At 39.8% G+C, this 27615-nt stretch overlaps 1 protein-coding gene and 1 pseudogene across 1 annotated transcript; one reads left to right on the top strand and one right to left on the bottom strand.

Moving 5' to 3' along the window:
• Positions 1-583: 583 nt before the first annotated feature.
• On the top strand, positions 584-21397 carry LOC132652003 (tripartite motif-containing protein 43-like). Its single transcript, XM_060376886.1, has 8 exons — positions 584-994; positions 1537-1632; positions 2176-2406; positions 3175-3197; positions 3890-3987; positions 5055-5565; positions 19506-19920; positions 21113-21397. The coding sequence occupies exons 1-8, from the start codon at positions 584-586 to the stop codon at positions 21395-21397; spliced, it is 2070 nt and encodes a 689-aa protein (XP_060232869.1).
• Positions 21398-26237: 4840 nt separating this feature from the next.
• On the bottom strand, positions 26238-26857 carry LOC132652002 (small ribosomal subunit protein uS4-like; annotated as a pseudogene).
• Between the last annotated feature and the right edge of the window lie 758 nt (positions 26858-27615).

Below are 27615 nucleotides of genomic sequence, written 5' to 3'. Positions count from 1 at the left end.
CGTTTCTTTCACAGCAGGATGGCCAATACCCTGGAGTTATGAGCCAACATAAAGTATTATTCTTGTCAGTATCTTGTAACAGAATTAAGAGAAATAAAGAATACTGTTTACAATGTATCAAACGGTGGATCAGTGTAAACTTAATGTCAGATATCAAGCAAAAGCATTTACTGGAGAAGGTGTGCAGTAGGTTGTATTTTATTGGATAGACAAGAAGGAGGTGTTTTACTAACATATGTCTACTATGAAAGGCCAGCCTCTGGAGTTGAAGGACTTTGATCACTTTACAGCATGGAAGATGTCTTTGGCCTTGAACCAAGGTACCAATTTAAGCTGAAGCCTCTATAAGAAATGCAGATGGAAAGACACAGAAGATCATGAGCTCATTCTGTGTTTCCATCAGGAAAACTGTAACAGTAAAGGGCAGGACCCACAATCCTATGCTTAGTTTTCTTCATGGTTATACAAAAAATGAAGTCTCTTTTGCCATAGACAGAATTGAATCACAACTTTATCAGATTTTGTGCAGTCTCTTGTTTCTCTGGGGTCCAAGAATAGTAATTCTGCTTCTTTCCTCAGGAAAATGGAGTCAGACATCTCACAGGCCTTCCAGGAAGTGCTTACCTGCCCCATCTGCTTGGGCTGCCTTACAGACCCAGTTACCACAAGCTGTGGCCACAGCTTCTGTCGGGCCTGCCTCTGCTTTTCCTGGGAAGACCTGCAAGTTCCTGTCCACTGTCCCATGTGTAAGAATCCATCCCAGAAGAAGGACTTCAGAACCAACGTTGTTCTGAAGAAGCTGGTGCACATTGCCAGACAGGACAGCCTCATGAAGTACCTGAGCTCTGAGGAGAATAAGTGTGTGATCCACAAGGAGGCAAAGAGGATCTTCTGTGAGGAGAACAGGGTCCTCCTTTGTCAATTGTGCTCTGACTCCCAGGAGCACAAGGGTCACAGACACTGTCCTGTTGAAGCAGCTTCTGAGGGGCAAATGGTAAGTGATATTTCTGAGAGAACTTGAAAGGTGGAGAGGGGGAGTTTAGGAGAAAACAGGAAGATTCATGTCCAGATTACAGAGAAACCATTGCATTCTCAATGGTGGCATTTTAAAAACAGCTAATGGAGAAAGGGTGACTATAAAATGTAAGCATCTATTGGGAAATCCATTAGTGTAAAATAATTTCTAGTTTTGTAATACATTATGCTGATGTTGGTGGGTAGAAAATTAGGAAATTTACATCTGTAAAAGTTGTATGTCACTGGAGATAAATTACTAAAAGTACATTGGAATTAGCTGGAAAGAAGCATTTGGAAATCCCAGTCAGATTCAAATTAGCCAGACTTCAGTCATGCTTACTAATCATGCTACTTGAGTAAACAGTTACTTTGTATTTCGTATTTCTACAGCCTGAAATCTAAAACTCATAGTTATCAAAGTCAGAAAGTAAGAACATGGTGATTTTCAACTTTCTCTAAAGTAACTATTCATTTCTGTCTCTCCATCAGGACTATTCATGTGTTTATACTTGTTTATAGGAGAAACTTCTAAAGCAAATGGCATCTTTATGGGAGAAGATCCAAGAAAATCAAGAGAATCTAGAAGCCGAGAAGAGAATGCCAACACAGTGGTCGGTGGGTATGGGACTGATGCTGAAAATCAGCTTGAGGCAACTAACACTCTTGCAAGCCTGCTCATTCACAAGTTGAGAATAAGGCATGTGCGTTGATACTAGGCGAACCTTTTCTGCAGGCCTCTAATTCAGGGTGTAATATACAATGCTGCACTCAGAAAGCATGGCCTGTCTATGGCAGAAACGTTTAATGAGTGATTTGCCGACAGTTCATCACATTGCATTTGACCCTATGACTGCCCCATGATTATTAAATACCTGCAGATTTTCTTCTTTGAGTGAATGTGTGAATTAGCAATGAATACCTTTTCTTCAGGAGGCTCAGATCTCCTTAAATTGATGAAAATACTTAGAGAAAAGGATGGGTTTGTTTGTGCTATTAATAAAGAATAAATGAATGAAAGAAAATAATTCACATTTCTGAAAAGTGGAGACAGAAAATCAGCACACTGACAGGATGCTACTCGTCGACTTTAAACATAGGAGTCAGTGGAGAGGATAAAATGCTCTGTAAATGTGAACTAGAATGTCCATTTTCCTTTAGGACTATGTGACTCTTCGGAAAGAAATGATCAGGACGGAGTATAGGAAAGGACGTCCAGTCCTCCATGAAGAAGAACAGCAACATATAGAGTGTATGGAAAATGAAGGCCAAGCTCTCTTAGAGAAACTCAGAAAAAGCAAAGCCTTGATGGTGCACAAAAGGAATCAACTAAGAGAAATGTATCGGGAGCTGATGACAACGTCCCAGCAGCCATATGTGGTGCTGCTCCAGGTGAGCATGGAGGAGTGCATGAAAGGGCTTTGTTATCTGAGGCCCCCACTGGGACTGTTACATCTAAGATAGCTGTCTACAGTCCATGCACTTATTGTCAGTGGATTTCCTTTTCACGGATAATCTGGAGACACTAGTCTTTGCCATAACCTTAAAAGAACAAGCTTTTGACAGTGTGTCAGTAGATTCCCTACTAAATATCACATCATTATTTTTTGCTTTTGTGCTTGCTTCTCTGAAATCCCAAATGCAGTTATTCCTGTTACCAAACATTCCAGTGAGCCTCTACTTGAATATTTTGCCTCTCCTTATACACAGTTTACCTAATTTCTTCTTTTTAAACCTGTGTATTTGAGAGTACTTTGGGAAATAGTGGTTTTGACATATGGTCTTCTTTTGTGGTGCTTGCTGGCTTGCAACTCACAGTAGTCATAAGGCCTCAAAACTCTAAATTCTGGAATTATAGCTATGAGGTACCAGCCAGGGGTAAAGTTAGTTTTGAAGCATTCTTCATAAAAAATATTCCTATGCTTTGTAGACAGGCTCAAGGAAGTCCCCTTTGCAGAGCACACTACAATCATGTTACTTTCACAGTGTAATTTCATTAAGATATCTCCTCTGCTAATCTTGGTTGGCATTATCCTGAGACATGAAAATAAATTTGCAAGGTGGATCAGTTTGATGATGACTGACATGTATCTGAACTTTATAATCAAACATTGAATGCCATTTCTTCAGAAATCTTAACTATTCTTGTTGTCTTTGCAGGACTTGGAAGACATGTTCAGAAGGTGAGTACAGTCATCAGTGCAAGCCAGGATCCTTAAACGAGGCTACAAAATTGACCAAGCTGCCTTAGCAAACTAAAAACATACTTAGATAGGAATAATATTCAATTGCTTGTGTATGAAGTTTGAGATTGGTTTCATGTATATGACATCTGTTCTTTAGCAGAAAGTGCCTTCACTTACTACATCATAGTGAATCAGTGTATACAAGAGGGCTTGGTGATAAAATATCTACATTTGAAATCATAAACCTTAAGGTCCATCACCTTTATTTTCTAGTAGTAGAAGAAATGGCAGAATGCATGGAAAAACAAATGGGTAGCCAGAAGGGCTTCAAAAAGAGCATCTAGGAGGAAACAACCCTGTTTTCTGATCATGATGTCACTATGATATCAGAAAATGCTTGTGTGAAAGATGTTCAGACAAGTGTTTACTTGTACTAATTAGTTGTGTTTTCTGTATGTTTGTGCATGCATGCAAGTGTGCCATTGCACATGCATGGAGTTCACAGGATGACTTTCAGAAGTCAGTCCTTTCCTTCCACCACAGATTCCTGGGATTGAACTCTAGTTGTCAGGCTTGTATGGGAGGGGATTTAACTCCTGAGTCATTGTCTGAACTTGGAGTGAGGATTTCTCCTAATCACTGTGATGGTGTCTTTAGCACCAGGCAGATCAGGTGTTCTTCTCTTGCAGGAGTGAGTCAGTGCAGCTGTTCATGCCCCAGGTGATGAAACCAGAGCTCAGTGTCCTGCCCATCACTGGACTGATTGAGAGGTGCAAGTGCTTCCTAGGTGAGTGTCAGCATTGCTGAAATGACCAAAGGTGTCCTTCAACAATGAGATAAGGGTTGTGTATATGAATTTCTACCTCCTCTAAAGGATATGTCATTGCAAGTCACATTTCTAATCGTGTTTATTCATGTGGTCATTTAACAAACAACAAATATGAATATAATGTTGTATGTGACCCAGGATGAAAATATAGTAACAGTTTTTCCTTGAGACATAAGAATGATAATTAATTCAGGACAATCTAAATCATTCTAAGTGTTGGAGTTATTTGATTGTTTTCCCTTAATCACTTCAGCAGTTGAATTTTTTTAAAGTACGTTTCACTTCTTAGTTTAAAAATATATAAAATATAGTGGTGTGCACTTGTAATCTCAACATTAAAATGTGGAGCTGTCAGGATTGCCCATGAGTTTGAGGCTAGCCTGTTTGAAATAGGGAGTTCCAAGGCAGTCAAAAATATATACCAATGCTCTGTATCAAAAAAGATGTTAATAAACATAAAATAACTATATACATGAAGGCATATATCATGAGCAGTAAAAATAAAACAAATAGATAGGTCAAGAGACAGTGTCTTTATTCCCCTGTTAGATCTAAATGTGAATTGTGACTTCATATGGAAAGAGTATCAGAGGAGGCAGGGGTTAAAGCTAGAGAGTTACAACCAGGGAACCACTTCTAATGCACGTTTAGTCTTTACTTGAGTATAAACATGAGTGCTTACATGCAAATAAAAATACCATCATCACTTCTTCTATTTTAGAAATAACTATTAATGGAAACGGGTAAGGACAGTCTTTGCTGCAGACATAGCTGCAAGGCACACTACACATCTTCCATTTACTAGGTGTAATTAAAAGCCACCTCTACAGCATCAGCAAATTTTTCATCAGGATCCCATTCAGTTTCTTGTGGAATTTCTTGACTTTGAAGTATTTGAACCACATTTAACCCTTCTAGCCTTAACCTTCTTTTTTGTAATTCAGGCAATCTCCAGGTACCTCTCTCACCTAAGAAGTGTAAACAGTCATTTCAACTAAATTGTTGCCTCTTGCCTCTTCCCACAGTGAACATATTCTTTGGAAATGCAATCTTACTCCATGACAAGATGAACCTATTTGATGTCCTGAAAAGATTCAGCTTTAGCCCTCACCATCAGGAGACATCTGTGGAATCAGCTGGACACTATTTTGCTTCCTGTGGATCACAGAGCTTCTTCTCTAGGAAATATTACTGGGAGATGGATTTAACGGACTATCCGGAATGGGCTATAGGAGTCTGTGAGGATGACTATTTAACAAATACAAGGCAGCAGACTGAACCTGAGGGTGCATTTCTCCTTGTGTGTGTGAAGAAGGGTAATCAGTACAGTCTCCTCACCACCTGTCCAGTAATTCATCACTATATAGAGAAGCCAGTGGGCCGGGTTGGTGTGTTCCTTGATTGTGAGGGTGGATGTGTGAGTTTCCTGGATGTAGCCAAGAGTTCCCTCATATACAGTTACCCACCTGGCACTTTCAATTACCCTGTCAGACCTTTCTTCTCTCTTGGCGGCATTTTGATAGAAAGCATAATCCAGTACTTTATTGTTGTTTAGGTATTTCCTAATATAATGTTACTTTTTTTGCCATTAAACATTAAAATACTATTAAATATAAAACATGATTAACTATGTTTTCTTTTCTTTGTGTTCCTCATAACCTACCCAGAACACCTTTTTTTTTCAATGCAGTTTATTCAGGAACCTTGAACAATCATCTGACCCTGGGGAAAGCCAGCCCATAGCTTAAATAGCATCTGGGTAGCCAACCCCAGCATGCCACGTGGGCAATGCAGAGAGGTCCACATACATGGAAGCAAGCCAGATCCTCAGCCTTAGCCAAATGTGGACTTGTTCGTGACAGAGAGCACTCACCATCGGGAAGGTGAAAGGCAGAAACCAGCTCCATCTTTAAGGTGCAGCATTACGCAGCAATCTACAGTTCCCCCTTTTTGTTTTAGATGCATCAGGCAAGAGTAGAGGTCTGATCTCTGATATTAGAAATAAATTGGGACTTTGTACTGATGTTCATTTAGGTGTCATCCACCCAAAGAGCATCAGACCCGTCCGATACCTTTTTCACAGAGGCAGGACCTGGGGCATCAACCCGCATTCAATCAGACATGCTCTTCTCTGGGTCCAAATCGGCTGACCCTGAGTGCAGTGCTTACTTAGCCTTGCATCCTGAGCGTAACATTTTAGCTTTTTATGGTAGCCAACCATGCTTAGGGAGACTGTCCTGCTTCCATGGCTGTAAAGGCCTGAATGGTCATGGCTCCATTATGCTGTTGTGAGACTCTAATCTTGCATATATACCACAGGCAAACCAAGAAGACCCAACACCAGAAGGCCTGCTAACGCTCCCATGCCCGCCCATTCCTTCAGTTGATTCATGGCTGCAGCAATCCATGATGATAATCCTGTGGCTAGTCCTGTGTCCACTCTGGTAGAATTTACCGTGACAATGGCCACTCTCAGCGGCTCCATCGTAGTATCGAATTCTCCAGTCCAATTACCTAAAATATAGCTAGACATTTGTTTAGACAGATGTGCAGAACAGGGAAAATTCTCATGCTAGTGACTCAAAGTCCAGCATACTTTCATTGACAGCCAAGTTGAGCGATTTTCCATAGGGTATCAATTTGCTCCTGCATGAGGTCAATCCTCTGATTGAACACCATCAAGCCTCCTTTTAGTTGAGCATTAATTCCTTTTTGTACATCTAAGGCATGAGCTACATTGGCTAAAAGGTTATTCAGGGTCTGAGCAGTCTGCACAGTATGACTCTTGGCTAATGCCTCGGTGGTAACTCCAACAGCTGCCAATGAGATCGCAGTAACAATGGCGGTTGTAATTCCAAGATCCCTTTTCTGTCTGAAGAGAGTCATAGCGTGAGGGGCATCAATGGGCACAGGCACCCAGCGAGGCATGAGAGTAACCAGCTAGTAAATTTACTAGCATTCCAGCATTGGGCAAAAAAGCAAGTATCATTACCAAAATTACTTGGCTCTATCTGGCTAATAATGAATAAAAATGGGGGATATAGACTAACAGGTGTGGGCTTATAGGAAATATTATGAGAAGCCTTAACCCCCTCTTTGGAACATCCTGCATCAGTTCTACAACTAGCAGTGGCGGTGTCTGAGGTCTGAGTAGGTTCAGGAGACCATTGCCCCCAGGGGCGAGACGTGCTCCATGTAAATTGACTAACTCCATGTTTTCCTCCACTTTTGAAAGTCATTTAAGGTTCTTAAATTATTTTTTCCCTTTTTTTTTAAATTTTTCATCAATTACACTTTATTCATTCTGCATCCCCCCCATAAGCCCCTCCCTCCTCCCCTCCCAATCACACCCTCCCTCCTCCCTCTGGATGCATGCCACTCCTCAAGTCCACTGATAGGGGAGGTTCTCCTCTCCTTTCTGATCTTAGTCCATCAGTTCACATCAAAAGTGGCTGCATTGTCCTCTACTATGGCCTGGTAAGGCTGCTCCCCCTCAGGAGGAGGTGACTAAGGAGCAGGCCAGTCAGTTCATGTCAGAGGCAGTCCCTCTTCACATTACTATGGAACCCAATTGGACTCTGAACTGCCCTGGGCTACATCTGTGCAGGGGTTCTGGGTTATCTCTATGAATAGTCCTTGGCTGGAGTATGAGTCTCTGGGAAGTTCCCTGTGTTCAAATTTTCTTGGTCTGTTGCTCTCCTTGTGGAGACCCTGTCCTCTCCAGCTCTTACTATTTCCCAGTTCTTACATAAAATTCCATTCATTCTGCCCAACAATTGCCCATCAGGCTCAGCATCTGCTTTGATAGTCTGTAGGGCAGAGGCTTTCAGAGGCCCTCTGTGGTAGGTTCCTAAGTTGTTTCCTGTTTTCTTCTTCTGATATCCATCCTCTTTGCCTTTCCAGATGGGGATTGGACATTTTAGTTAGGGTCCTAACTCTTGCTTAGTTTCTTTAGATGCACAGGTTTTAGTGGGTTTGTCCTATGTTGTATGTCTATATGAGTGAGTATATACCATGTGTGTCTTTTTGCTTCTGGGACAACTCACTCAGGATGATCCTTTTCAGATCTCACCATTTATATGCAAATTTCATGATTTCCTCATTTTTCATTGCTGAGTAATATTCCATTGTGTAGATGTACCACATTTTCTGCATCCATTCTTCAGTTGAGGGGCATCTGGGTTGTTTCCAGCTTCTGGCTATTACAAATAAAGCTGATACAAACATGGTTGAGCAAATTTCCTTTTTGTGTGCTTGAGCCTCTTTTGGATATATGCCTAGGAGTGGTATGACTGGATCTTGGGGAAGCACTATTCCTAGTTTTCTGAGAAAACGCCACATTGATTTCTAGAGTGATTGTACAAGTTTAACATTCCCACCAGCAGTGGAGAAGGGTTCCTCTTTCTCCACAACCTCTCCAGCATGTGTTGTCACTTGAGTTTTTTATTTTGGCCATTCTCATGGGTGTAAGGTGAAATCTCAGGGTTGTTTTGATTTGCATTTCCCTAATGGCTAGTGATGTTGAGCATTTCTTTAAGTGCTTCTCTGCCATTCGGTATTCCTCTACAGAGAATTCTCTGTTTAGCTCTATTCCCCATTTTTTAAGTGGATTACTTGGTTTGCTGCTTTTCAGCTTCTTTAGTTCTTTATATATACTGGATATGAGTCCTCTGTCAGATAAAGGGTTGGTGAAGATTCTTTCCCAATCTGTAGGTGGTTGCTTTGTTTTGATGACAGTGTCCTTTGCTTTGCCGAACCTTTTCAATTTCATGAGGTCCCATTTATTGATTGTTGCTCTTAGAGCCTGTGCTGTTGGTGTTCTGTTCAGGAAGTTTTCCCCTGTACCAATGAGTTCTAGGGTACTCCCCACTTTTTTTTCAAGCCGATTTAATGTGTCTGGTTTTATGTTGAGGTCTTTGATCCACTTGGACTTCAGTTTTGTGCAGGGTGATAAGTGTGGATCTATTTTCAGTTTTCTATATGTAGACATCCAGTTAGACCAGCACCATTTGTTGAAGATGCTATCTTTTTTCCATTGTATGGTTTTGGTGTCTTTGTCAAAGATCAGGTGTCCATAAGTATGTGGGTTTATTTCTGGATCCTCTGTTCCATTCTATTGATCCACCATTCTGTTTCTATGCCAGTACCATGCAGTTTTTAAATTTGTTGCTCTATAGTACAACTTAAGATCAGGGATGGAGATACCTCCAGAAGATCTTTATTGTAGAGGATTGTTTTAGCAATTCTGGGTTTCTTCTTATTCCATATGAAGTTGAGAATTTTTCTTTCCAGGTCTGTAAAGAATTGTGTTGGTTATTTGATGGGAATTGCTATGAATCTGTAAATTGCTTTTGGTAAAATGGCCATTTTTACTATGTTTATCCTGCCAAGCCACGAACATGGGAGATCTTTCCATCTTCTCATATTTTCTTCTAATTCTTTCTTCAGAGACTTGTAATTTTTTTCATACAAGTCTTTGACTTCCTTGGTTAGGGTTACTCCGAGGTACCTTATGTCATTTGTGGCTATTGTGAAGGATGTTGTTTCCCTTATTTCTTTCTCAGCCCTTTTGTCTTTTGTATACAGGAGGGCTACTGATTTTTTTGAGTTAATTTTGTATCCTGCCACTTTGCTGAAGGTGTTTATCAGCTGTAGGAGTTCCCTGGTAGAGTTTTTGGGGTCACTCACGTATACTATCATATCATCTGCAAATAGTGATAATTTGACTTCTTCCTTTCCAATTTGTATCCCCTTGATCTCCTTCAACTGTCTTATTGCTCTAGCAAGGACTTCCAGAATTATGTTGAAGAGATATGGAGAGAGTGGGTAGCCTTGTCTTGTCCCTGATTTCAGTGGGATTGCTTTAAGTTTCTCTCCGTTCAGTTTGATGTTGGTTATAGGTTTGCTGTATATTGCCTTCACTATGTTTAGATATGTGCCTTGTATCCCTGATCTCTCCAATACTTTAAAAATGAATGGATGTTGGATTTTGTCAAAGGCTTTTTCAGCATCTAGGGAGAATATCATGTGTTTTTTTTTTCTTTCAATTTGTTAATATGGTGGATCACATTGTTGGATTTCTGTATATTGAACCACCCCTGCATACCTGGGATGAAGCCTACTTGGTCATGGTGGATGATATCTTTGATGTGTTCTTGTATTCGGTTTGCGAGTGTTTTGTTGAGTATTGTTTGCATCCATGTTCATAAAGCCTGAAGTTCTCTTTTTTGGTTGGGTCTTTGTGCGGTTTAGGTACCAAGGTGACTGTGGCTTCATAGAATGAGTTTGGTAATGTTGCTTCTGTTTCGATTTTGTGGAATGGTTTGAAGAGAATTGGAGTTAGCTCTTTTTTGAATGTCTGGTAAATTTCTGCGCTGAAACCATCAGGTCCTGGGCTTTTTTTGGAATGGAGACTTTCGATGACTGCTTCTATTTCCTTGGGGGATATAGGACTATTTAATTGATTTACCTGGTCCTGATTTAGCTTTGGTAAGTGGAATTGATCAAGAAAATTGGCCATTTCATTTAAATTTTCAAATTTTGTTCCGTATAGACTTTTGAAGTAAGTCCTAATGATTTCTTGGATTTCCTCAGTGTCTGTAGTTATGTCCCCCTTTTCATTTCTTACTTTATTGATTTGGATGGTGTCTCGCTGCCTTTTAGTTAGCTTGGCTAAGGGTTTGTCTATCTTGTTGATTTTCTCAAAGAACCAGCTCTTGGTTTCACTGATTCTTTGAATTGTTTTATTTGTTTCTAATTGATTGATTTCAGCCCTGAGTTTGATTATTTACAGCCGTCTGCTCCTTCTTGGTGTGTCTGCTTCTTCTTTTTCTAGGGTTTTTAAGTGAGCCATTAAGTTGCTTGAATGTGCTGTCTCAAATTTCTTCTTTTTTTATTTTTTATTTTTTTTTATCAGTTACATTTTATTAACTCTGTATCCCAGCCGTGTCCTGATCCCTCATTCCCTCCCAGTCCCTCCCTCCCTCCCTCATCTCCACTGTGCCCCTTTCCAAGTCCACTGATAGGGGGGACCTCCTCCTCATTCATCTGATCCTGTTTTATCACGTATCTTCAGGACTGGCTGCAAAGCCCTCCTCTGTGGCCTAACAGGACTGCTCCTCCCTTCTGGGGTGGGGAGACCAAAGAGCCAGTCATTGAGTTCCTGTTAGAAATAGTCCCTGTTCCCCTCACTTTGGGAAACCAATTGGTTACTGAGCTACCATAGGCTACATCTGAGTGGATGTTCTAGGTTATATCCATACATGGTCCTTGGTTAAATGTCAGTCTCAGAAAAGATCCTGTGCCCAGATATATTTGGTCCTTGTGGAGCTCCTATCCTTTCCCCATCAGACTAACTCCCCTTCTTTCTTATGATTCCCTGTACTCTGCCAAAGGTTTGGTCATGAGTCATTGCTTTGAAAACACTGCTAGTTAGAGTCTTTCAGATGTGCTCAGTAGACTCCTGTCATACGTTCAATGCATATCCCATCTGTCTTTCTAAATGAGGATTGATCATCTTACCCCATGTCCACTCAATTGATTATCTTTTTTAGGTGTATAGATTTCATTATGTTTATCATATCTTATAAGTGAGTATATAAGTGAGTATCTATATAAGTGAGTATATCCCATGTTTGTCTTTCTCCTTCTGGGATATTTCACTCAGAATGATCTTTTCTAGATCCCACCATTTGCCTGCAAATTTCATGATTTCCTCCTTTTTGATTGCTGAGTAGTATTCCATTGTGTAAAAATACCACAATTTCTGTACCCATTCCTCCGTTGATGGACGTTTGGGTTGTTTCCAGGTTCTGGCTATTACAAATAAAGCTGCTATACACATGGTTGAGCAAGTATCCCTTTTGTGTGCTTGAACGAACTTTGGGTATATACCTAGCAGTGGTATAGCTGGGTCTGGAGGAAACACTATTCCTATTTGTCTTAGAAAGCTCCAGATAGCTTTCCACAGTGGTTGTACCAGTTTACATTCCCACCAGCAGTGGAGGAGGTTTCCCCTTTCTCCACAACCTCTCCAGCATGTGTTATCGCTTGAGTTTTTCATCTTGGCCATTCTGATGGGTGTAAGGTGATATCTCAGGGTCGTTTTGATTTGCATTTCCCTGATGGCTAATGAGGATGTGCATTTCTTTAAGTGTTTTTCTGCCATTCGATATTCCTCTGTCGAGAATTCTCTGTTTAGCTCTGTTCCCCATTTTTTAATTGGATTACTTGGATTGCTGCTTTTCAGCTTCTTTAGTTCTTTGTATATACTGGATATTAGTCCTCTGTCAGATAAAGGGTTAGTGAAGATTCTTTCCCAATCTGTAGGCAGTTGTTTTGTTTTGATGACGGTTTCCTTTGCTTTACAGAAACTTTTCAGTTTCATGAGGTCCCATTTATTGATTGTTGCTCTTAGAGCCTGTGCTGTTGGTGTTCTGTTCAGAAAGTTGTCTCCTGTGCCAATGAGTTCTAGGCTGTTCCCCACTTTTTTTCCAATTGATTTAGGGTATCTGGTTTTATGTTGAGGTCCTTGATCCACTTTGACTTTAGTTTTCTGCAGGGTGATAAATATGGATCTATTTTCATTTTTCTGCATGTAGACATCCAGTTGGTCCAGCACCATTTGTTGAAGATGCTGTCTTTTTTCCATTGAATGGAATTGGCTTCTTTGTTGAATATCGAGTATTCATAGGTGTGTGGATTTATTTCTGGGTCTTCTATGCGGTTCCATTGATCCTCCTTTCTGTTTCTATGCCAATACCATGCAGTTTTTATTACTGTTGTCCTGTAGTACAGCTTGAGATCTGGAATGGAGATACCTCCAGATGATCTGTTGTCGTACAGGATCGTTTTGGAGATTCTGGGTTTTTTGTTTCTCCATATGAAGCTGAGAATCTTTTTTTCAAGGTCTGTAAAGAATTGAGTTGGTATTTTGATGGGAATTGCATTGAATCTGTAGATTGCTTTTGGCAGTATGGCCATTTTCACAATGTTAATCCTACCAATCCATGAGCATGGGAGATCTTTCCATCTTCTGATATCTTCTTGGATTTCTTTCTTCAGAGACTTGAAGTTTTTCTCAAACAGGTCTTTCACTTGCTTGGTTAGAGTCAAACCAAGGTACTTTATGTCATTAGTGGCTATCGTGAAGGGTGTTGTTTCCCTAATTTCTTTCTCAGCCTTTTTGTCTTTGGTATATAGGAGGGCTTCTGATTTTTTTGAGTTGATTTTGTATCCTGCCACTTTGCTGAAGGTGTTTATCAGCTGAAGGAGTTCTCTGGTTGAATTTTCAGTAACCAAGTGATTGCCCATAGTAAGGGGAACAAGGACTATTTCTTTTTTTTTAATTCGTTTTTATTTTTTTTCTTTCCTTTTTCTTTATTAATTACACTTTACTCACTTTGTGTCCCCCCCCCCCGTGGTTCACTTCTTCCTCTGGCCCCAATCCCTCCATTCCTCCACCCTCTGCATACATGCCCCTCCCCAAGCCCACTGATAGGAGAGGACTTCTTTTCCTTCCTCCTGATCCTAGTCAATTAGGTCTCATCAGGAGTGGCTGCCTTGTCCTCTTCTGTGGCCTGGTAATGCTGCTTCCCCCTCAGGGGAAGGTAATTAAAGATCAGGCCAATCAGTTCGTGTTAGAGACAGTCCCTGTTCCTATCACAATGGAACCCACTTGGATACTGAATTGCCATGGGGTACATCTGTGCAGGGGTCTTAGGTTATCTCCATGTATAGCCCTTGGTTGGAATAGCAGTCTCAGGAAAGACCCCTGTGTTCAGATTTTTTTGGTTTCGCTAAAGAATTTGGTTATCACTCTAGATGAAAATAGTTTACTAAGGGAATGTGAGGGGCTCCAGCTCCTTGTCTGATGTGAGGTAATTCATTTCATGGTACTGATTTTAATTCAATCACCAGGGAGGGAAGAGGCTACACTGAAGCTAGACCATCACTGAGCCTGAGTTCATCTATAGGCTAGCTAACTCCAATTAAGAACAATCCTTATCTGAACTACATTGAGCTTCACGACTCAAATATGCTTTATATACATTAGAACCTTTGTCAATATGACAAATCCAGTCCCATTATCTGGGATACAATAGGTGAACATATGTAATTTTAACATCTTTCTCATCTTTATACACACTTTGAGCTCCATTTTAATATATTCATTATGGTCCCTTGTCTTCTCTAAATAGTAAATACTGCTCAGTGTGTAAAACTGGCATGTCCCATAAATAATACTAAACACCCTTTTTCTGCCAGGCCTCCTTAGTAGTTATAGCTATTCTTCCCTTGATCTCATAATCACTGAAAATTAATATATCATTGATTTAGCTTACTATCAAAGTAAACCAAACATTAGATTGCAAATCTGATAAAACAAAAACACAAAAACCCTAGTAAAGCTAGGATAGCATATAGCATATAGCATATATACAATAGCATAGAGAAGAAGCATACAGGCAAACACTAACAGAATACCACAGCTGGACAGACTGCGACAACCAACAGATACACCTAATTCCTAGCCCTTGTATCACTGGCTCCAGAAATATTGTGGCAGAGGGTAGGGAAGATAGGAAGAGCCAGAATACCAGGAAGTCTGCTGTGATACAGTCTCTCCTTAAAAATGGCTGCATAAGACAATCCTGATGAGACCTCATAAACTAGGGCCAGATGGAAGGGGAGGAGGACCTCCCCTATCAGGGGACTTGGGGAGAGGTATGGCAGGAGATGAGGGAGGGAGGGTGAGTTTGGGAGGAAATGAGGGAGGTGGCTACCGCTCTGATACAAGGTGAATAAACTGCAAGTTGTAAAAAGCTAATAATTTTTCAAAAACTGGCTGCATCAACAAGAACAGAACATTGGATTTGTTGATGTGCAAGTGGGAAATTTTGACAAAGAATTAGCCTCTACCAAAGATGAGCTACTTAACTGAGCACCCTATAAAATGTGGCCAGTCCTTGTGATGCCATTCTTGCTTGTGAATTTGACTACATCTGGAATTAATTAAAACACAAGAGGCTGGATTTTTTCCTGGTTGAATCACCTGGAGCGAAGAGACCCACCTTAATCTGCATCTATTGAGATGTGAGGATCCACCTTAAGTCTTAGCCACACTGTCTGGCACCAGCCTATATAAAGAATCTGTAAGAAGAAATGAAATGGGACTGAGAAAGTGATATGATTTTATTTCAACTAAAACCACATGAGAATTAAAATATGAAAACACAGCATGCAGGTTCATTCAACACACTGAACAGTATCTAACTGACATGTTATGTGTTTGGCCAGGTGGTAGTTGTGGTGCATGACTTTAATCCCAGCACTTGGCAGGCAAAGTCAGCAGGATCTGTAAAGTTACAGGCCATTGCGGTCTACTGAACTAGTTCCAGGAAAGCCAAGACTACTAGAAAAAACCCTGTTTCATGAGAGCAGGGAGGACAGAAAGATGTTGCAGGTTCTTTTTTTATGTTTTGTTTTATTTTGATTTTGTTGTTGTTGTTGTTTTTGTTCCTTTCTCTCTGGCTTTCTTTTATTGTAGACAGTTTTTTCTTATGTATCAAGCTGTGGAAGTCCTGGACTTGCTTTGTAAAGCATGCTTACCTGAAACTCAGAGATATAGTGCCCTGGAACTCATTGAGATATACTGCCCTCTGTGTCCCTGAGTGCTTGATTAAAGGCATGTGCCTCACAATGTTGCAGGTTCTTGGATATTTTACTACTACAGCATTTCCGTGGGATTCTCTAGCTGGTTACTGTGAACACTAAATGTCTATTGAGATAGGCATCTTTGAACTCTAGCGACACTATTCACAGAAGGAACTGATATACAATTATGTGCACGAACATTTGGCTGGTGCTTTGTGATTTTAAATAATAGAGAGTTGAGTTAGTGGAAAAAGTGGATCAGTTTGAGAGGAGTTACAGGTGAGGTGAACATGATAAAAATAAATTGAACTAAATTTTCAAGAAACCAATAAAAATTTTAATGTTGAAAGTTGCTAAAATCACAGATTCATAACATAATCAACTCTTACCTTAGCAAAAGTAAAAATATAAGGACACTGAAAAGTATTTGGGTATAAAATCACTAAGTCTTTTAAAAAAAAAAAAAAAAAAAAAAAAAAAACAAATTCTTACTGTATATCCTAGGTAGGCCTTGCCCTAAAACTCCTCCTGCTTCAGGATCCCAGTTCTCGAACACTGGGATAAGGTGTGAGCTGACACACCCAGCTAAGCACTGACTCCCTTTTTTTTTGAAACCTTTTTTTTGAAATGGTGTTGATTCAACCTTATTTTTTTTGATATTTCAGATTTCCTTTTTTCATTAATTGCTTTTTAATTCACTTTACATCCCTATCATAGTCTTCCCCTTCTCTTTTTCCCTGTCCCACTCTCCCTGCATCTTTCCTCACCCTTATTCCACAGAAAGTGGGAGTCCTCTCTACCATGATTCAATCTTTTATTTAGAAAGGTGCTATTGGGAGTTTGCGGGGTCTCTAGAGACTGTATATAAGGACCTCCAAGGGTTCATCAAAGTTCACTCTTCTCCAGAGCAAACAGAGTTTGTCTCCACACCTTCTGGCTCCAGACCCTGCTAGATCTACCACCTCTCTGCACTGAGGGTCTGACCCAGAACTGAGCTAAGTTTACTGCATCCCAACAAAATATTGCTGAGACCAGAGACAGTTGCTTGGGTGAGTGCATGATTTACAGGAAAGAAGTCATTAATATTTACCACTTTTAATTAATTACCAAACTGAGGATTCTGCTTAGATGTGATATTTCACTATTTAGCAAAAATGATTTTGTTACCATTTGATCATATTCCTTGGTATAGAACATGTTAAAGATGTGGATCATTATAGATTTATCATGCATGACTTAATTCCTCTGATGTATTATACTAAGAGGCAATTACAAGACACTTTTCAATTTTGAGTTTTTTCTTAATTCTAAAGCATTTGAGCATTTTACTATGTATGTACTGCATATAAGCAAGATCATAACATCTAATACTGCATACATATATAATATGTAACAAATAAATATTCTGAATGGCTTGAAAAATACCAGTCTTTAGAGATATTTTGGGGTAGTATAAAAGTAAAAAATACAAGATTTAGCAAAAGAAAAAAATTTCTTTTTTTTAAATTTATTTTTAGTATTAGTTATATCTTATTAACTCTATATCCCAGCTGTATCCTTCTCCCTCATTTCCTCACCATCCCACCCTCCCTTCCTCATCTCCTCCCTGCCCCTTTCCCAGTCCACTGATTGGGGAGGACCTCCTCCCCAATAAAACAGGGAGGACCTGTTTTATCAGGTATCTTCAGGACTGCCTGCATAGTCTTCCTCTGTGGCCTAGCAGTACTGCTCCTCCCTTGGGGGTGGGGAGTAATATTTTTTTCTGTTGTAAATTGTAAGAGAATCTCAGGGATGTTTGATAATAGGCTGCCATGTTGTAAGAAGTGGCTATTTTTAGCTATAGATTGGTTTACTAGAATGGAAGTCTGCATGTAATAAAGTAGAGAGAACTAATTAAACCATTTTATTCATAAGAATAGGTCCTGATTAAATGATGCAAATTTTCAATGCTGTGTTCAATTTTTGATATTTCTGTGTATTTATGAATTAATTTGGAGTGAGATATATAATGTACTGAAAAAAAAAAAAACAAATGAGAAAAACATGACCATCAAAGAAGTTTAGAAATGAAGCCAAGGGGCTGGCTAGATGGCTCACAGGTTAAGAGCACTGGTTGCTCTTCCAAAGGTCCTGAGTTCAATTCCCAACAACCACATGGTGGCTTAAAACCTTCTATAATGAGATCTGTGCCCTCTTCTGGCATACAGGCAGAACACTGTATAAATAATAATAAATCTAAAAAAAGAAAGAAAGAAAGAAAGGAAGGAAGGAAGGAAGGAAGGAAGGAAGGAAGAAAGAAAGAAAGAAAGAAAGAAAGAAAGAAAGAAAGAAAGAAAGAAAGAAAGGAAAGAAATGAAACCAGTAGCCAGGCAGTGCTTGCACAAGCCTTTAATTCCATCAGTGGGAAAGCAGAAGCAGGCCTGAGTTCAAAGGCAGCCAGGGATACAAAGATAAACCATGTCTTAAAGGACAAAAAGAAAAGAATAAAAGAAAAAGAAACGAAAAGAAGGAATGAAAGAAATACTGGAGCCACAGTCCCTTTGCCCAACTAAGTATTGACAATGAGTATTTGTATTGGTTTTTGATGTACACAGGATATCCAGGATATCATTTCACTCCATTTGTTTCAAACACAGAAACTTAAGCTCTTTGAAGGAAATGTGGCTCAATCAAACCAAGATTATTTCTGTGTAGACGCTTAAAGGGATCGAAAGTGAACTCCTATTGGTTAGACAGCCAAGTCTCAAATACTCATGTGAACTTCATTTATGCCTCAAGATTTCCTCCCATATACTCAGGCAGGAGTTGTGTTTTTGGGAAGCAAATAAGTTTTTACAAGAAAACAATGTTCCTAGATTCAGGACTGACATGAGATGACTGGAGAAGTCTCTGAGAGATAGTTGGCTTAGATTCACTTCAGGTGGGAAGTTGCTCCCACAAGGCTGGTGAGGTCACTGCACCATTCCACAGGTTGAGGCTGAAAATGGGGATGAGCTGATCAGCAAGCTTCCCTTGCTTCCTGCTTCCTGATTTTGGACGCCATGGGGCCAGCTGCCTAGAGCTCCTGCCAACATTTCTTCCCCACCGTGATGGCCAATACCTTGAAATATAAACCCTCAAAAATTCTTGTTCTTGTTAGGTACTTGTAGCAGAGAGAAAAAGTAAATAACATTGCTTTAAGTGTCAATGGATGGGACAGTGGAATCTGAATGATTAATAAGCTAAAATCAGAAAGCAAAGCAAAGCATTTACTAGGGAAGGTGTGAAGCCGGGGTGCCTTTTCTTGGACAGAAAACAAAGAAGGAGGTGTTTTACTTACGTATGTCTGTAAGGTAGTGTGTGCATGTGGGTACACATTTTTTTTTTACCCCAAAAAACACTGAAAGAAAGTCTCTGACCTTGAGCCAAGGTGACATTTGGCAGAAGTCTCCAGGACAATTTCAGATCAGAAGGCACAAAAGGTCAACAGAATTTTTTTTTTTCGTTCTTGAAACAGTGTTTCTCTGTGTTGCCTTTGCTGACCAGGACTTGCTTCATATACTAGGGTGGACTCAAACTCACAGAGATCGTCCTGTGTATTCCTCCCTGAGTACCGGGATCAAAGGCATTTGCCCCCACGTCCGGCTACTACTCTGTTTCTGTCAGGAAAGTGTAACAGGAAACATCAGCACCCAAAATCCTATGCTTCCTTTTATCCTTGATCATGCGAAAAGTGAAGCCTGTTTTGCCATAGACAGAATTGAATCACAACTTGAATCAAATTTTGAGCAGTCTCTTGCTTCTCTGGGGTCCAATAATAGCAATTCTGCTTCTTTCCTCAGGAAAGTGGAGTCAGGCATCTCACAGGCTTTCCTGGAAGAGCTCACCTGCCCCATCTGCTTGGGCTGCCTATCAGACCTAATCACCATAAGCTGTGGACACAGCTCCTGTTGGGCCTGCCTCTGCTTTTTCTGGGAAGACCAGCAAGTTCCTGTCCACTGTCCCACGTGTAGGCATCCATCCAGGCAGAAGGACTTCAGAACCAATGTTGTTCTGAAGAAGCTGGTGTCCATTGCCAGACAGGACAGCCTCATGAAGTACCTGAGCTCTGAGGAGCACAAGTGTGTGACCCACAAGGAGGCAAAGAGGATCTTTTGTGAGGAAAACAGGGTCCTCCTCTGTCAACTGTGCTCTGACTCTCAGGAGCACAAGGGTCACAGGCACTGTCCCACTGAAGCAGCTGCTGAGGGGCAAATGGTAAGTGATGGTTCTGAGAGAATATGACAGCTGGAGAGAGGGAGCTTAGCAGAGCACAGGAAGATGCCTGTCCTGATTATGAGGAAGCCTTTCTGTTTTAAGTGGTGGCAAATTTTAAACATGTAATGGAGAGAGAGTGACTATGATTATATAAATATTTTTTAGAAACCCATAAGTGTAAAGATAATATCTAGTTTTATATTTCCTCATGTCCAGGTCCCTGGAAAGTGACTAAGTAAGTTCATATCTTTCTAAACTGTCCATGACTGGAGAAAATGAGAAAAAAAAAACATTGGAATTAACTAGAGAGAAGGATCTGGGAATCCCAACCAGATGCATGTTACCCAGTGAGGCTTATAAATGACTTAACAAAGGGTTATGCTGTATTTTTTATTTCTATTGCCAGAAATCTAAAATTCATTGTCAACAAAAGAAAAAATGAAGGACACTGTGATCCTTCTACTCTCCCTAAAGTAAAGTGTTCATTGCCTAAGAGTCCATCAGTACTATTTATTTACCTAAAGTGGACATTTTTTGTTTTTTACAGGAGAGATTTCTGAATCAGATGGCATCTTTATAGAAGAAGATCCAAGAAAATCAAGAGAATCTAAAGGCAGCGAATAGAATGACAACTCAGTGGTTGGTGGTATGAAATTGATGCTGAAAATCAGCTTGAAAATAGATTGAGGCAGCTCTTTTGCAAACCTGCTCATTCACAAGTTGAGAATAAGGCATGGACATTGATACTAGGAAAACCTTTTCTGCAGGCCTCTAATTCTGAGCGTAAAATAAAATTCTCCACTCAGAGAGCATGGCCAGGCTATGGTAGAGAATGTTGAGACTAATGAGTGACTTCCTGTCAGTTTAGCACAGTATGTTTGACTTTATGGCTATATCATGATATTTAATTACTACGTGCAGAATGTCATATTTGTTTGAACATATGAATTATCAAATAATCTTTTCAATTGGCTCAAGATCTCATTAAATTGATGAAAATACTTAGAGAAAATGATGGGTTTGTTTCATTGTGCCATTAACATAGAAAAATGAATGAAATAAAATAATTTCCATTTCTGAAAAGTGGGCACAGTAAATCAGTGTGTACACCACAGTGACAGAATCGACCAGTCGAATTTAAGCTTAGATGGAATCAGTTGAGATGATAAAATATTCTGGGCTTTTTCTTCAGGACTATGTGACTCTTCAGAAAGAAATGATCAGGATAGAATATAGGAAACTACATCCAATTCATTATGAAGAAGAAAAGCAGCATATAGAGTATATGGAAAATGAAGGCCAGACTATGTTAGAGAAACTGAGGAAAAGTGAAGCCTTGATGGTCCAAAAGAGGAGTCAACTAATAGCAATGTATCGGGAGCTGATGACAATATTCCAGCAGCCATATGTGGTGCTGCTCCAGGGGAGCATGGAGGAGTGCATGAAAGGGCTTTGTTATCTGAGGCCCCCACTCTGACTGTTACATCTAAGATAGCTGTCCACATTCCCTGCACTTATTGTCAGCGGATATTAGGGATAATCTGGAGACACTATGTTCTGTTATAACCTTAAAAGAGCAAGCTTTTGACACTGTGTCTGTGGATTTCCCCATTGAATATCTCTTCATTTTTTTCTTTTGTAGCTTGCTTCTCTAAAATCCCAAATGTAGTTATTCCTGTTACAAAACATTCATTATTTTTTGCCTCAACTTGAAAATTATGTATAGTTTTAAAGAAATTTATAGTTAATGTCTTCTCTTTACAAAATGTATTTTTCTGTGTTCTTTGGAAGGTGAAACATTGATGTATGGACTTCTTTGGTGGTGAATGATTGCCTGAAACTCACAGTAATCCTGAGGTCTCAAAACCCCAAATTCTGGAATTATAGGCATGAGGTGTCATTCAGGGGTGACTTTGCAGTTTGAAATTATTCTTAGTAAAATCATGCCTGTGCTTTGTGGACAGGCTCAAGGAAAGTCCCACATGTAGACATCTGTGGGTTGTAAAACAATGTACAATCACTATGCATGTTCTTCTCCAATATTGCGCTCACTGTCTGATTTCATCAAGAATTCTCTTCTGCTCATTTGCTTGGTTGGTATTATCTTAAGACATGAAAATAAATTTGAAAGATCAATAAGTGTGATGATGACTAACATTTATATGAACTTCATACAAAAACATTGTAAGCCATTTCTTCATGAGTCTAAACTATTCTTGTTGTTTTTGCAGGACTTGGAAGACATGTTCAGAAGGTGAGTACAATCATCAGTGCAAGCCAGGATCCTTGAACTAGGCTATAAAATTGATCAAGCTGCCTTAACAAACTAAAAATATCCTTTAGAAATGAATAATACTCAATTGCTTGTGTATGATGTTTGAGATTGGTTTCATGTATATGACATCTGTTCTTTACCAGAAAGTGCCTTTACTTACTACATAATAGTAAAGCAGTAATGCAAAAGGACTTGGTGATAAAATATCTACTTTTGAAATCATAAATCTTGAGGCCCATCAGCAGCATTTTCTTGTAGTAGAAGAAGTAGCAGGACACATGGACAAACAAATTGGTAGCAGGAAGGGCTTGTGTGGGAAGGGATTTAACTCCTGAGTCCCTGTGTGAACTTGGGGTGAGCATTTCTCCTAATCACTGTAATGGTTTCTTTAGCACCCGGCAGATCAAGGTCTTCTTGTCCTTGCAGGAGTGAGTCAGTGCAGCTTTGCATGCCCCAGCCTATGAAACCAGAGCTCAGTGCCTTGCCCATCACTGGACTGATTGAGAGGTGCAAGTGCTTCCAAGGTGAGTGTCAGCACTGCTGAAAAGGCCAGAGGTGCACTTCAACAATGAGATAAGCTTACCACAACCTGTTTTTTTTTAATCTCCACTGAAAGATGTGTCATTTCTAATCATGTTTATTCACATGGTTATTTAAAAATATACATGAACATGAATATATTGTTGTATGTGATCCAGGATGAAAATATAGTATCAGTTTTTTCTTGTGACATAAGGAATGATAAATTAATTCATTATAATCTAATTCATGTTAAATAAACCCAGTGATGAAAATATTTGACTGCCTTTCCTTAAACATTTTAGCTGTAGAATTTATAAAGTACCTTCACTTCTTAGATTAGAAATATACAAATTATAGTGTTATACACTTGTAATCCCAACAATATAATATCAAGACATGAGGATTACCCATGAGTTTGAGGCTAGCCTGGTTGATATGCTGAGTGACAGGCCAGTCAAAAATATATATCAAGACTGTATCAAAAAGAACTAAATAAATAAACATAAAATAACTATATACCCAAGGGTATATATCATGAACAATAAAAATAAAACCAATTTGTAGGACATGAGACAGTGTCTAAATTTCCCTGTTACATCTAAATGTGAATTATACCCTCACAGGGAAAGAGTATCAGAGAAGCCAATTGGATAAAGGCAGACAGTTACAACCAGCAAAACACTTTTAATGCATACTTAGCTTCTCCTTGAGTATAAACATGAGTGCTTACATGCAAATAAAGATATGATTATCATCGCCTCTCTCTTAGAAATGAGTTTTGATGGAGGCCCATGAGGACAGCCTTCATTCTAGACCTTGAAGCAATGCACACATCTTCCTTTTGCCAGGTGTAATTAAAAGTCACCTGACAGAAGTAGGATGAAGCTCCCTTCTCTTTGTTTTATCAGGATCCCATTTTGTTGCTTGTGGAATTTCTTGTCTTTAAAGTGCTTGAGCCACCTTTAACCTTCTAGCCTTAGATGTCTCTCTTATAGCTTGGGCAATCTCCAGGTACCTCTCTCATCTGAGAAATTAAAATGCTCATTTTAATTAAAATGTTGCCTCTTTCCACAGTGTATATTTCATTTGGAAAAGCAATCTTAGCCCCTGACAGTATGACCCCATTTGATGTTGTGAGAAGATTCAACTTTAGCTTTCACCATCAGGAGACATCTGTGAAATCATCTCAACACTATTTTGCTTCCAGGGGATCACAAAGCTTCACCTCTAGGAAATATTACTGGGAGCTGAATTTAACCAAGTCTTTGGAATGGGCTCTAGGAGTCTTTCAGGATGACAGTCAACAGAATGAACCTGAGGGTGTATTCCTCCTTGTTTGTGTGAAGCAGGGTAACCAGTATAGTCTGCTCACCACCTGCCCAGAATTTCAACACTATATAGAGATGCCAATGGGCTGGGTTGGTATGCTTTGTCCCTTCCCATTCTCATCCCCTGTCTTAGGGTCTTGTTAGACTGACCTGCAGGCTGGGTTAGTAGGGGAGGAAGCTCCTCTTTTCTGGGGGAAAAGGAAGACTGGAGGGGGGAAGGAGCAGAAGTTGAGGGTTGAGTGAGAGGGGAGACTGCACTCTTAAGAGATGTAAAGTAAAAATCTCAAATAATAAAAAAGTAAGAAAGAGAATGGCATATTTCTGAGTTAAAACACCTTCATTTCAAACCTCTGAAGCTTTTATATTTTTCACTGCAGTAAGTCACCTCCTTCTTTGGTTGTCTCTCCAAGAAAATGCAACCTTACTTCACGCCTTCCCTAGTAAGTGCTTTGCTTTCATATTTGATTTTAGCATCCTAGTAATGCAGATCTCAGTGTTTCACTTCTTGTAAAAGTATGTTTTATTTGCCTGGTTCAGTTAATTGTCTGGGAGGCATACTGCCTCTTCTGCTAGCCTAGGCTTATTGCTGGAAGCTTCTAATCTCCATACACTCTAACCTAGGCCTGGGATTTCTTCAGCCTCTGAGACTTACTGCTTAATATGATCACCCATTCTTGTTCTTACTGAGCTTTGGTCTGGCTGTTTTAACTCTGATGTTTTAACTCAAATTCCTCTCCCAGCTAACTTATTCAATCTGGCTTTTCTTTAGGCCTCTGAATTAATTAGCTTAGCCTCCAACTAACTCCAGCAATCTGCTGTAATTTCCTGGCTCCATCTCACTCTCTGGCTCCTTCAGGCTTTACCTGACTTCTCTCTCCACAAACAGTCTCTCTATTACTATCCCAGTAAAACTGCCTCTTATCACTTTGTATTGCCACCTAAGATGCCCCTCTTTCCTCTCTCTTCTCATGAGACTGGGAGTATCCTATTCTGTCAAATCTTCAGTTATTTGTCATCTTTTCTGCCACTCAAGTGGACATAAATTCCAAGCATGGGTGCTTCCTTCTGCAACCAAATTTTATCTTCATTGTTTGGGATTAAAGGAACGTATCCCCACACCTGGATCTAAGCTTTTCTTTTCCTGAAACTGGTTCTGTACCAGACTGGCCTTGACCTCTGATCTGCTTGCCTCTGTCTCCTGAATTAAAAGTGTGTGTGTATTCCAGCTGGATCACAGAGATTTAGAAGATCTTTGGATCTCATCTCTTACCAGAACAGCCATGTTCTAAAGTAACATTCCTCTACAACCTCTTGACACTTGAAGACCATATTAGTTACTTTCCTTTTTCCTGATTAATTTTACATGAACAAGAACTTCTTGGGGCTCACAATTCAAGGATATTGTCCATCAAGGTGGGAAAAAATGGTGGCAGGATCCCAAGGCAGCTGTTTTAATGGCATCCCCAAAGCATTAGGAAGCAGGAACTCTAGGAAAGCTTCCTGCTCAGCTCCTTTTTTCCTTTTCTTCATTTTGAGACTCCAATCCATAGAAGGGATAAATAAATCTTATTACCATTTAGGGTGGCTCTTTCCAACTAAAGTGAATGGAATGGCACTAATTCTTCACAGACTTGTCCAGAGGTTTCTATGTCTATCTAAATTCCATCATGATGAACAGTAGGGGAACCCTCCTGTGTTATGGGAGGAAACCTTGAGTCATAAGGGAAGCTCCCATGATTGTACAAGACTTGGCTATCCAACCAACAGGTGCCCATCTCTTTAAATATCTACACTAAAACTCATTTTGATTTGATTGAGGCAAATTTTGTCCAGCAACTTAAACTTTCAGTGTTTGACAAAGTTGCATTTAATTGGCTTTAGCTGGTGGTCCTGTGTTCCTCAAATACCAATACTCATACTCATTGTCACTGTTAAGAAAAGAGTTTGTGAGTACAATATGATGCTCACTCCTCTTTTGTTTTTTTTTTTTTTTTTGTACATTAGACCCTCCAATCTAAAATAATTTGGAAGAACATTAAAATAACAAAAATTGAACACAGAGTTGAAAAACTTTATCAAATTTTTACAAGCTCGTACACTTGCAAGAGACTTCTTAGAACAAAACACTTCTCACAGAGCAAACCCAAGTGCATATTAGAGGAAGATTTTTTCCAATTATCAATTCTGTTTTATTAGTCAACTGGAAACCTACATGTAGTCCTCAAGTCCAGGAAGTTATTGATATAATCCTCTTCCTCATCTTCACCACCTCCAGCACCACCCTGGCCTTTCTTGGCATTCTTCCTCTTCTCTCAGCCTGGATGAGAAAGGAGGAGATGTCCATGTGCTTCTGGGAGTCCAGATGGACAATGAAGCACAGAATGTTCACCACCTTATTGCAGATCCAGATAGATGCTTGGAGATCAGTATACAGGCATGGTGAATGGATTTGGCCAGGTCAAACTTAAAGACCTCATTCTGCAGCTGCCTGTCCAAGAAATCCTCAGCCTTCAGGCATAGGGTATAATCCAGCTTCATCTTTCCCTCATTCAGCACTCCAATTTGAACAAGTTGCCTCAGTAGAACATTGCCTTCAAAAAGATGCTCTAGGGGTCCCTTTTGTCCAGTGTCAACAATTCCCAGGCAGCCTTGCGAATCTTGTCCAATGTAAACTTGACCCACTACACCTCTTGTTTGTTGTGGAGCTCGTACTCTCTGATCAACATCAATTCTTGTTTGAGAATGATTTCTCAAAGGGTCTTTGTGGGGTCACATAGTTTTTGTGGCAAACCCAAATTATGGTAACCAGCATGCTGACTTCTCTAGGCCTGCTGATTCTATGAACTGATGCCTGGGAGAAAGAGAGGTGCAGGGAGATTTTAAAGATGAGGAACACACACATGTGTGCATGCACACACAAATTCTATCCTAGTTGGCAACTGCAGCATAAAACAAGAAATCAATTTAACAGGAACCAAGAATATGCAGATACAGTTAGCTGGGGTGTTTCTACCCTGAGTTTTCAGAACAGTGTTGGGTGCTTCCCCTCAAGACTTTTCACAGCAGAGAGTAGAAACCCAGGGTAGGATTATGCTACTGTAAATGCTTATTCACCATCATTGACCACCACCAACATGCATGCCATAGTAAGTGAGACCACCTGGACTTAGAACTAGCTATTATGCTTATTTCTCTACCTGAGAAAAGAACGGTAAAGACAGAGGAAAGAACAGCACAGGGTGACAACAGTCATTACATCCTAAAATTCCCAGTTGTCTTGTCAAGCAATGCACAGATCATCCAGCTGGACAAGACTCTCTTGGATTAACAACTATTGGAAAAGAAGACCACTGATGTATCTCAAAATAATTCTCGAATTTTTTTCTTGTAAATCTCCCGTACACCTAACTGGCTAAATTTCCAGTCTCTTGTGTCTGTTCAAATTGTTAAAGTGTAACCTGGGCCTAGGATCTGAAAGAGAGTCAAGAATGACAAAATATTTGAATATATACCCATAGGATCTATATGAGCTACTACCTCTCATAAGACAAGATTCTCTTTACAACAAAT

Source organism: Meriones unguiculatus, unplaced genomic scaffold (assembly GCF_030254825.1).
Source record: "Meriones unguiculatus strain TT.TT164.6M unplaced genomic scaffold, Bangor_MerUng_6.1 ChrUnknown_unordered_Scaffold_154, whole genome shotgun sequence".
Lineage (NCBI taxonomy): Eukaryota > Metazoa > Chordata > Mammalia > Rodentia > Muridae > Meriones > Meriones unguiculatus.
This window is presented reverse-complemented; position numbering and strand designations above follow the sequence as displayed.